Source organism: Anolis sagrei, chromosome 4 (genome assembly GCF_037176765.1).
Source record: "Anolis sagrei isolate rAnoSag1 chromosome 4, rAnoSag1.mat, whole genome shotgun sequence".
NCBI lineage: Eukaryota > Metazoa > Chordata > Lepidosauria > Squamata > Dactyloidae > Anolis > Anolis sagrei.
The window spans coordinates 2117816-2129937 of record NC_090024.1 but is presented as its reverse complement, the minus strand read 5'-3'; the positions used below and the strand labels follow the sequence as shown (position 1 = coordinate 2129937).

Here is a 12122-nt window from a genome sequence, read left to right as displayed (position 1 = left end):
ACAGGTATATAAAACCCAAGTTTCCAACAGACCTCACAACCTCTGAGGGTGCCTGCCATAGATGTGGGCAAAACGTCTGGAGAGAATGCTTCTGGAACATGGCCAGACAGCCCGGAAAACTCACGGCAACCCAACTTTCCCCATGCTTTTATGAATCAACCAATTCAGAAATGACATTGATAGCATGAATTGGTTGAGACTTGAACCGCTGTGAGTCGCCTCTGGGCTGAGAACAGCGGTATAGAAGTAAAGTAAATAAATAAACTTAATGATGAAATTATTAATTGGAAAACTAGAGCCAAATGTGCTATAGCAGGATGTCCCTCCCTCTTGCAGTTTAATCAACTTTCCCCATGTTTTTTTTTAATGATAGAACCAATTAGGAAAGAAGGGACTCTTGTCTCCTGTGCTATGCGAATAATATAATCTATTGTATATTCATATAATATTTATAATATTATAATGTAATACAGTAGAATAATAATACAATATTATAATTATATATTTTATGTTACATGTAATATTACTAATAATATTACAATATAATGGTATAGTACAATATACTGATATTGTGCTATGCTAATAATATAAAATATTGTATGTATATATATATATATATGTCTTGTAAGCCACTCTGAATCCCCCTTCAGGGTGCCTTACAATAATAGATAGATAGATAGATAGATAGATAGATAGATAGATAGATAGATAGAGGAAACGGGTCATAACCTAAGAGGCAATCATTACATTTCCCTGCCTGCTGAAAAACATCCAGTGGTATCCGGTCAATATAACTTGAAAACCCGGATTAAAGCAGCTGAGAAAAACAGGTTCAGAGATTCCATCCAAACCTCCTCTGAGTTCTCTGAGGAAAACTTGTGTTTATTCTGCTGCACCAAAACATCAAGGGGAATTCCCCAGCCCTTTCCTCTCACTTTTGTTCTAGATTAAAGTGTCAGCCTCTGGACAGAGTTTTGTAAGATGTTTTGGATCCTTTGGGGTTGACAGGCAAGGTAGAAATACTGGAAAGGCACCATGAGAGAATGACCAAAGGATTAGAGACAAATGCTTGGCATTTCTGACCCCAAGGGATTAGAGAGAAAATTTGCTTGGCTGCAAAGGAGGAGGAGGAGGAAGGTGCAAAGGGAATTTGCTCCTTTGGGGCAGTGTGTCTACTCTGGGCCTTTTGCACCTCCTTCTCATGTGAGTGTGTGTTTGGTGGGGCGGGATGGGGGGCTGCATTCTCACTTCCTTTTTCTGTCAGCATCCTTACACTTTTAGCAGGTTTATCTTGAGAAACCGTGATTGGAAAAAGAATAAGAAAACAGAGCAGGAAAACACACACGGTCTGCTCTTGCCGTCCAAGAAGGCACTCCCTTTTATCCCCATAGAAACTGATAGCTGTCCTCACAACTTCTGTGCACATGCTAAGGCACCTAGATTATGCGGGGGTTTGCTGTCCTAAATTTTTCAAGAAAGAGTCAAGTTCCTGGCCCTGCCAAGGCAGCATCTAAAACTCTCGTTGGAAATGGAATGAGTTACCGTATATACACGAGTATAAGCGGACCCAAATATAAGCCGAGGCACCTAATTTTACCACAAAAAACCTAGGAAAACATATTGACTTGAGTATAAGCCAAGAGTCAGAAATACAGCAGCTACTTGTCAATTTCAAAATAAAAATAGATACCAATACAATTACATTAATTGAGGCATCAGTGGGTTAAATGTTTGTGAATATTTACATAAAACTGTAATTTAAGATAAGACCGCCCAACTCTGATTAAATCATTATTCTAAACTTGTAAATCTGCTTACGTATCCCTCCAATAATAATAGAGTAAAATAATAAATGTAATTATAACAATAATAATAGAGTAAAATAATGGAAATGCGATAATAACAGTAATAATAGAATAATAAATGTAATAATATTAATAGAGTAAAGCAATGAAAATGTAATAATAACAGAAAAAGCAAATGTAATACTACTACTACTACTAATAATAATAATCGAGTAAAATAATAAATGTATTTTTTTGTCGTGTCAGAAGTGAATAAATGTAATAAAAAAAATAATAACAGAGTAAAATAATAAATAACCTTGACTCGAATATAAGCCAAGGGGGACTTTTTCAGCCTTAAAAAAGGGCTGAAAAACTAGGCTTATACTCGAGTATATACAGTATTTTTGGCTTGTGTATGCTCTGCTGGCATCTCTTGTGGGGTGAGGGGAGCAGCTTCATGAAAGAGAGTAGAAAGTGGACCCTTTGTCTTTGATCTGTCCCCATGACCCTCTTGTGCCCCCAGAGCCTGGTCGAGTACAGCCTCAAGGATATTTCCTACGAAGTGAAGACCGCCACGTGCCACGAGCTGAAGGTTTTAGCCCGACCGGAGGACCCCCTGGTCTTTCATTTTGAGGATGAGCAGGAGGCGCAGAAGTGGTGGTCCGTGGTCAGCACTTCCCTCCGGGAGGCCCAGAAAGGTCAGCTGCTGCCTGGGAACGTCCTCAGGAGGGTCAGAGGCTGGTTTATGGGCTCCGGTGCCAAGAGTTGGCATAGCGTGGGCAGGAAGAGAGGCACTCATGCCCTCTAAGCTTCAAGGTTTTCCTAGGCTTGTTTTGTGGGAGCAGAGTGACATGTGGGGCAGGCCAAGGCAAGTGCTGGAAATTTTCTGTGTTGAGCACGTCTGTGGGGTCTGGAGAGTGAGGGGTACTACATTAGCACACTTTGCACTTTCCACCGCTCTAGCTAAAGGCAGGAAAGGGGGCGGTTTTGGAAGTAAAGAAGCTTAAATTGGCTTTTCCAGTGCAGGGTTTGGAACCCACCTACCTTTGCGACCGCCTCTCCTACCACAAACCTGCATGATCCCTTTGATCTTCTGGAGAGACCCTCCTGTCGCCTCTCCCTCTATCACAGGCTCGACTTTTGGGAATGAGGGAGAGGGTCTTCTCCGTGGTGGCCCCCCGCTTTTGGAACTCGCTACCTGGGGAGATCAGGCAAGCCCCTACCCTAGCAGCCTTCAAGAAAGAGCTAAAAACTTGGCTCTTCCGGTGTGCCTTCAGAGAGTGACCACTCCACCTTTAACTGTCCTCATGATAAAGCAGCTTCCCATGTCCTTTATGAAGGCCAAACCCAATTGCTCCTCCTTCTTGGGCTCCTCTCTCACAAATACACACACACCTCTGTCTCATCCAGGGTTTTAACTATTTAACATTTTATCTCCTACATCTGGCCCGCTCTTTGTGTTTAATTTTACTATGCTATTTTATTCTGTTTATTTTATTTGTTATTTTATATATTTTGTTACGATGCATTTTTGTTGTTTCTGTGTCTAATTATGTTGTATTATTTTTGGGCTTGGCCTCATGTTAGCCACCCCGAGTCCCCTTTGGGGAGATGGTGGCGGGTTATAAATAAAGTTTATTATTATTATTATTATTATTATTATTATTATCGACTAGCTGTACCCGCCACGCGTTGCTGTGGCCAACCTTCCCTCTTTCTGTCCTTCTTTCCCTCCTTCCTTCACTCCCTCTTTCCTTCCTTCCTTCCCTTCTTTCCTTCTCTTCTTCCTTCCTTCCCCCTTTTTCTTTCTCTTCTGTTTTCTCTTTTCTTTCTTTTCTCTTTCCTTCTTTCCTTCCCTCCTTCTCTACATCTTCCCACTTTCCTTCGCTCCCTCTTTCCTTCCTTGTTTCCCTTTTTTTCCTTCTCTCCTTCCTTCCCCTTTTTTATTTCCCTCCCTCTTTGTCTCCTTTCTTCCTTCTCTCCCTTTCCTTCTTTCTTTCCCTCCCTCTTTCTTGTCCTTTCTTTCTTTCTTTCTTTCTTTTCCTCCCCTTCCCTCCCTCTTTCTTCCTTTTTTGTGTATTGTCATGTAGCTTTTCATCATTTAGCTTTTTTAAGTCCCTTCTGCTGTGTTTTTCAGTGTTTTTATGAGTGAAGAACATACATTGGGTTGTTAGATGTATTATGTCCAAATTTGGTGTCAATTCGTCCAGTGGTTTTGGAGTTCTTTGAATACCACATATGAACATTACATTTTTATTTATATAGTTAAAGGTAAAGGTAGTCCCCTGACATTAAGTCCAGTCATGTCTGACTCTGGGGTGTGGTGCTCATCTCCATTTCTAAGCCGAAGAGCCAGCGTTGTCCATAGACACCTCCAAGGTCATGTGGCCAGCATGACCGCATGGAGCGCCGTTACCTTCCCGCCGGAGCGGTACCTATTGATCTACTCACATTTGTATGTGTTTGAACTGCTAGGTTGGCAGAAGCTAGGGCTGACAGCGGAAGCTCACGCCGCTCCCTGGAATCGAACCTGCGACCTTTTGGTCAACAAGCTCAGCAGCTCAGTGCTTTAACCCACTGTGCCACCGGGGGGCCATTTATTTATATAGATATCAATATTATTATTATTATTATTTGGGGGGGGGGTCCGAATTTGTTCTGCCCTCTGGCTAAATCAGCTCCCCATCATTTTGTTTCCTGCCTGTCTCTCCGCAGCCTCCGAGGGCCCCGGCTTGCTCCCTGGGCGTCTCCTTCCCCCTCCCTCGGCTGCCATGAACTCTCTGCCTGCGTCCGAACCAGAGGCCTCTCTCCTCTCGCAGCTGGCGAGGAAAGGTCAGTGGCGGAGTGGGGCCGGGCCCTTTGCAGTGGGCCTCCTGGAGGGCCAAAGAGCCTCTTCTTCCACCTCCTTCCCTCCAAACCTCCAGCCAGTCAAGGACTAGCAAACCACTTGGGAGAATCAAAATCAAGTGAACGTATTTCTTTCAAAGAGGGCAGCATGTCCAAGGGAAACAAAACACAGGCTTCTATTACACAGAAAGCACGCTCTGCAAGTCATAAAGGAGACAAAATCAGCTATTTGACTCAGATCTGTGTCAGTTTTTGTTTTCATGGAATATGGAATCAATGTATTGTCGAATGCTTTCATGGCTGGAATCACTGGATTGTTATAGGCTTTTTCGGGCTATATGGCCATGTTCTAGAAGCATTCTCTTCTGACATTTCACCTGCATCTATGGCAAGCATCCTCAGAGGTTTATTTATTTATTTATTTCGGTTGCTTCTACCCCGCCCTTCTCACCCCGGGGGGGGGGGGGGACTCAGGGCGGCTTACAAAAGCGAGGCACAATTCGATGCCCGCAGTACATAACAACAGTAAGACAATAACATCAGTTAACAAAACAGCAGCTTTAACAATAGCATCAATTAACAGGAACAGTAATTATTATAAGGCAAAAACAACCATAAAACCAATAAAAGCAATAAAACCAAATCAAACCATTTTCCTCATTGACGGTCAGCGCTTCACAATCTCATAGTCATTTCCAATTCCACACTTATCAGTCCTTTTGGTCCTATCCATCTGGTTATCCATATTTAATTGTCAGATTGCCCAAAGGCCTGGTCCCACAACCACGTCTTCACCTTCCTCCTGAAGGAGAGGAGGGATGTTGATGCCCTGATTTCCCCCAGAAGTGAGTTCCAGGGGTGAGGGGCCACCACTGAGAAGGTTGTGAGGTCTCAGCGCCTCTGAGGATGCTTGCCATAGATGCAGGCGAAACGGCAGGAGATAATGCTTCTAGAACCACGGCCATATCACCCAAAACCTTACAACAACCCAACGTGGAATCACATTTCTGCAGTGATATCCACACCTACAGTAGTTTAGGCTGTTGTGAATCATTGTGGGAAAGTGGATCCCACTTTTTCATACATATCTCACCTATTGCTGAAGAAGAAGTAGCAATGCTTACCAGCCTGAACAAATTGCCCTGTGAAACTCCTCGCTTCCAGGATTTGCTTGAGGATGGGCCAGGAGCATAATAAATAATAATAATAAAACTTTATTTATACCCTGCTACCCTCTCCCCAAAGGATTCGGTGCGGCTTACATGAGGCCAAGCCCACAGTACATCAGTAAACAAAAGCAATAACAAAAACAATCAATACAAAACAATTAATATAAATCACATAAACAAAAAATAAACAATAACAGTAACACACAAGCATTTAAAAAACCTATGACTGGGCCAAATATAATAATTTAAAATTTCAAAAAATAACGCTGGGCATGAACAAGGTACTCAACATGGATTGAGTAGCGTCCTTAGGTCTCTCTCCAAATGCCTTCATGGAAGTGTATGTGAATAGGAGGCTGGCACACATAAAATCATAGAGTTGGAAGAGACCTCATGGGCTGTCTAGTCCATCCCCCTGCCAAGAAGCAGGAAATAACAACAACAACTTTATTTTTATACCCAACCTTCATCTCCCTGAAGGGACTCAGAGTGGCTTACAGAGGGACAAGCCCAAGGATTACAAATAAAACAGACGCAGTAAAAACAATATATAACAACAAATAATAAAAACATTAAAATTGAAATCAAATCGCAATGAAAGTACCCCCAGCAGATGGCCATCCATCCATATATTTAGAAGAGCTTGCTGTTTAGTGCAAGGCTTTCAGTCTGAAAGCAGTAAAATGTACTGGGTTGTTGTAGGTTTTTCAGGTTATGTGGCCATGTTCTATAAGCGTTATCTCCTAAGCCAGTGGTTCTCACCTGGGAGTTGGGACCCCGGGGGGGGGGGGTCACCAGGGGGGTGTCAGAGGGGTCACCAAAGAGCATCAGAAAACACAGTATTTTCTGTTGGTCATGGGGGTTCTGTGTGGGAAGTTTGGCCAAATTATATCATTGGTGGGATTCAGAATGCTCTTTGATTGTAGGTGAACTATAAATCCTAGCCACCACAACTCCCAAATGTCAAGGTCTATTTTCCCAAAACTCCACCAGTGTTTGCTTTTGGGTAAATTGAGTATCTGTGCCAAATTTGGGCCAGATCCATCATTGTTTGAGTCCAGAGTGCTCTCTGGATGTAGGTGAACTACAACTCCAAAACGCAAGGTCAATGCCCATCAAACCCTTCCTCTGGATGGGTTTTCTGTTGGTCATGGGAGTTCTGTGTGCCCAGTTTGTTTCAATTCCATCATTGGTGGAGTTCAGAATGCTCTTTAATTGCAGGTGAACTATAAATCCCAGCAAGTACAACTCCCAAATGACAAAATCAACGCCCCTCCCCCCGCAAACCCCACCAGTATCCAAATTTGTGTATTGGGTATTTGTGCTCGGTTTGGTCCAGTGAATGAAAATACCATCTCAGATATTTTACATGACGATTCATAACAGTAGCTAAATGATATTTATGAAGTAGCAACGAAAATAATGTTATAGTTTGGGGGTCACCACAACAGAAGGAACTCGATTAAGGGGTCTCGGCATTAGGAAGGTTGAGATCCACTGTCCTAAACATTCCTAGGAGAGAATGCTTCTAGAACATGGGCATATATCCCGAAAAACCTACGACAACCCTGTTATTCCAGCCATGAAAGCCTTCGACAATACAGTAATATGTACTCCGAGCCCTTGTTCAGTAACAGTTGGCAACCTGGGTGCAATTTACTTCATCTCAGGTGTGGAAGAAAGGTGATTTTTTTTGCTTCTGCAACCAGGAAAGGCTAGATTTTGTCTCCTTGAGCAGAATTGGTCCTGAAAAAGGGGCACAATTCAGGAAGGAGATGGGCAAATTGGAAGGGGTCCAAAGAAGGGACACCAAATGGGTCAGAGGTCTGGAAGCCGTGAATCCTTCTGAAGGGCAGCTTACTGAGCTGGGGATGTTTAGCTTGGAAGAGAGAAGGGGACATGAGAGGAGCCGTGCTTCAATACTAGTTGGATGACCCACAGGGAAGGAGAGGCTTGTTCTCTGCTGCTCCAGAGACAGGACGCAATGCAGCAATCGATTCAAATCACACAAAAAAACCATGAGGAAGAACTTCATAATGGTTTGAAAGTGGGAAATGCTGCTTGGGAGTTCTCTGGAGGTTTTGAAGCAGAGGCTGGATGGTCATCTGTCGGGAGGGAAGTCATGCTACCCCTCTATTCTGCTTTGGTGAGACCACACCGGGAATATTGTGTCCAATTCTGGGCACCACAATTCAAGAGAGATATGGACAAGCTGGAATGTGTCCAGAGGAGGGCGACTAAAATAATCAAGGGTCTGGAGAACACGCCCTATGAGGAGCGGCTTAAGGAGTTGGGCATGTTTAGCCTGAAGAAGAGAAGGCTGACAGGAGATATGATAGCCATGTATAAATATGTGAGAGGAAGCCACAGGGAGGAGGGAGCAGATCAAGGGTCTGGAGAACACGCCCTATGAGGAGCGGCTTAAGGAGTTGGGCATGTTTAGCCTGAAGAAGAGAAGGCTGACAGGAGATATGATAGCCATGTATAAATATGTGAGGGGAAGCCACAGGGAGGAGGTAGCAAGCTTGTTTTCTGCTTCCCTGGAGACTAGGACACAATGGAACAATGGCTTCAAACTACAAGAGAAGAGATTCCACCTGAACATGAGGAGGAACTTCCTGACTGTGAGAGCCGTTCAGCAGTGGAACTCTCTGCCCCGGAGGGAGTGTGGTGGAGGCTCCTTCTTTGGAAGCTTTTAAGCAGAGGCTGGATGGCCATCTGTCAGGGGTGCTTTGAATGCAATATTCCTGCTTCTTGGCAGAATGGGGTTGGACTGGATGATTGCCCAGGAGGTTTCTTCCAACTCTTTGATTCTGTGATTCTATGAGGGCTTGGGTTGTGTTTTCCTGCCTAGCAGAATGGGGTTGGACTGGCTGGCCCTTGGGATCCCCTCCAACTCTAGGGTTCTATGACCTATGCCTTAAAAGTAAAAGTAACTATCTTCTTGTACTCTTCCTTGCTTCTCTCCAGAAGAGTTGGCACTCCGTCTGTCTGCAGCCATTGAGCTCGGTGACGAGGCAGAGGCCGTGCATTCGGCCACAGCACTTTCCCAGCAGCAGATCCCGCTGCGCGTCCTGCTGAAGGAGTCCTGCTACCCCACCAACGAGATCAGGTCTGGATGGAATCGGGGAGGCCGGTGGGCCCTGGGGAAGACTCTTTTTTTACTTTCTGCTTCAACCTGGGTTGCTTCCCTTTCAGCATGAAGGTTCAAGTGGAGGACGCCATGTGCTCGGCCAGCATCTCCACCCGTGTCCACACCCACACCACCATCGCGGCGCTCAGGCAGCAGGTAGGGCCCAGGGCCTTGATGAGCAGGCAGCAGAACGCCTCTTCGTCTGGCACGGGAATGTTCTCTATAGCAAAGCAGATACTGTCGATACTCGAGTATAAGCCGATATTTTCAGCCCTTTTTTTAGGTTGAAAAAGCCCCCCTCAGCTTATACTAAAGTCAAGGTTATGTATTATTTCACTCTGTTATTATTATTTTTATTACATTTATTATTTAGCTATTTATTATTAGTGTTATTAAATTTAAATTATGCTACTCTATTTATTATTATTGTTATTACATTTATTATTTTACTCTATTGTTAATTTTAACACATTTATTATTTTATCCTATTATTATTATTACATTTATTATTTTACTCTTATTATTTTATTACATTTATTATTTTAATCTATTTTTGTTATTACATTTATTATTTTACTCTATTATTATTACATTTATTATTTTATCCTATTATTATTATTACATTTATTATTTTATCCTATTATTATTGGTATTATTACATTTAATTATTTTACTCTATTTTTATTATTACAATTATTATTTTAATCTATTACTACTTTTATCGTTACATTTCCATTATTTTACTCTACTATTATTAGTATTATTACATTTCAATTATTTTACTCTATTATTACATTTGTTATTTTACTCTATTATTAGTATTATTACATTTACATTATATTACTCTATTTTTATATTTGTTGTTTTACTCTATTATTACTGTTATCATTACATTTACATTATGTTACTCTATTATTATTAGTATTATTACATTCACATTATTTTACTCTATTTTTATACTTATTATTTCACTCTATTATTACTGTTGCCATTGCATTTCCATTTTACTCTATTATTTTTAGTATTATTACATTTACATTATTTTACTCTATTATTACATTATTTTACTCTATTATTACTGTTATCATTACATTTACATTATTTTACTCTATTATTACATTTATTATTTTACTCTATTATTACTGTTATCATTACATTTACATCATTTTATTCTATTATTACTGTTATCATTACATTTACATCATTTTATTCTATTATTACTGTTATTACATTTACATTATTTTACTCTATTATTATATTTATTATTTTACTCTATTATTACTGTTATCATATTTACATTATTTTACCTTATTATTATTGGTATTATTATATTTACATTATTTTACTCTATTTTTATTCTTACAATTATTATTTTATTCTATTATTACTGTTATCATTACATTTCCAGAATTTTATTCTATTATTATTAGTATTATTACATTTACATTATTTTACTCTATTATTATTATTAGTATTATTACATTTACATTATTTTACTCTGTTATTACATGTATTATTTTACTCCATTATTACATTTATTATTTTACTCTATTATTACTGTTATCATTATATTTACATTATTTTACTCTATTATTATTAGTATTATTACATTTACATTATTTTACTCTATTTTTATATTTATTATTTTACTCTATTATTACTGTTATCATTATATTTACATTATTTTACTCTATTATTATTAGTATTATTACATTTACATTATTTTACTCTATTTTTATATTTATTATTTTACTCTATTATTACTGTTATCATTACATTTACATTATTTTACTCTATTATTACCTTTATTATTTTATATTTATTATTTTACTCTATTATTACTGTTATCATTACATTTACATTATTTTACTCTATTATTAGTATTATTACATTTACATTATTTAACTCTATTATTACCTTTATTATTTTACTCTATTATTACTGTTTTCATTACATTTACATTATTTTACTCTATTATTACATTTATTATTTTACTCTATTATTATTAGTATTATTACATTTACATTATTTTACTCTATTTTTATTCTTACAATTATTATTTATTCTATTATTACTGTTATCATTACATTTACATTATTTTACTCTATTATTAGTACTATTATTACATTTACATTATTTAACTGTATTATTACATTTATTATTTTACTCTATTATTATTAGTATTATTACATTTACATTATTTTACTCTGTTTACTATTATTATTGGAAGGATACGTAAGCACATTAGAATAATGGTTTAATCAGAGTTGGGCAGCCTTAGACTCAAGTCGATACATTTATATTGTTGTTATTATTATTACTATATTGTCTAACAACCACAACTTTATTTATAGTCCGCTCTATCTCCCTGGAATCGAAGAGCGCTCTTTCCCTTTGGCTCTAGGTTTCCTTTATTTCTCCTGCCCTCAATTTCTCCTTGTCTCCATTACTTTGTAATTCCAAACATAAAAGGCAAACATTCAATGCCCGAATACAACAACAATACATCCATACTAACAAAATGTAACAACCCAACATATAAACACGAATTATGACTTAACAACTAAAATTAAATAAAAAACACAGCCTGTTACTACAGGCATAAGACAAAACATCAAACAGAAGCAACATTATGGCATTCGACACAGTGAATCGCAGCATTCTTGTCTGTATACAAGGGCCATTTGTCTGAGACCATCAAAGGCAAAGCTGGAGAAAAGAATAAAAGTCTTATTATCCAAGAGTTTGATGTGTTGTTGGCCTCCAAGTCCCTTGGAGAGATGGTGGCGGGGTATAAACAAAGTTATTATTATTACTAGCTGTCCCCTGCCAGGCGTTGCTGTGGCCCAGTCTGGTGATCTGGAAAATAAAGTAATGAGAAAGTGTTGGTTTCTAATATATGTCATGTCTTGATGCTTGTGAGTAAATAGTATTTCTTGCTGTTTCTTCGTCAGTGTTGATGTGGAGAGTGCCTGGTTTGCCTCCTCTGGAACATGCAGCATATCATAGTCCTTCTTTAAGGGTCTCTTTCAAATCTATGATACTATATCTGTGTGTGTGAGAGAGAGAATCATATCTATCTATCTATATTTATGACTCTATGGCTCTGATTACATTACTAGAAATCCCAAATGTCTATTTCCTCCAAACTCCGTCTGTGTTCATATTTGGGCATATGGAATATTC

General features: G+C 39.1%; 1 protein-coding gene across 2 annotated transcripts in view; it reads left to right on the top strand.

Annotated features, from left to right (window-relative positions):
* SHARPIN (SHANK associated RH domain interactor) overlaps nt 1-12122 on the top strand; it is a 45519-nt gene that overhangs the window by 1855 nt on the left and 31542 nt on the right. For both annotated transcript variants that reach the window (XM_060776033.2, XM_060776032.2), the window contains exons 2-5: nt 2311-2485; nt 4503-4619; nt 8774-8915; nt 9002-9092. In XM_060776033.2, coding sequence (XP_060632016.2) covers nt 2311-2485; nt 4503-4619; nt 8774-8915; nt 9002-9092 — 525 coding nt within the window. The remainder of the gene's footprint in view (nt 1-2310; nt 2486-4502; nt 4620-8773; nt 8916-9001; nt 9093-12122) is intronic.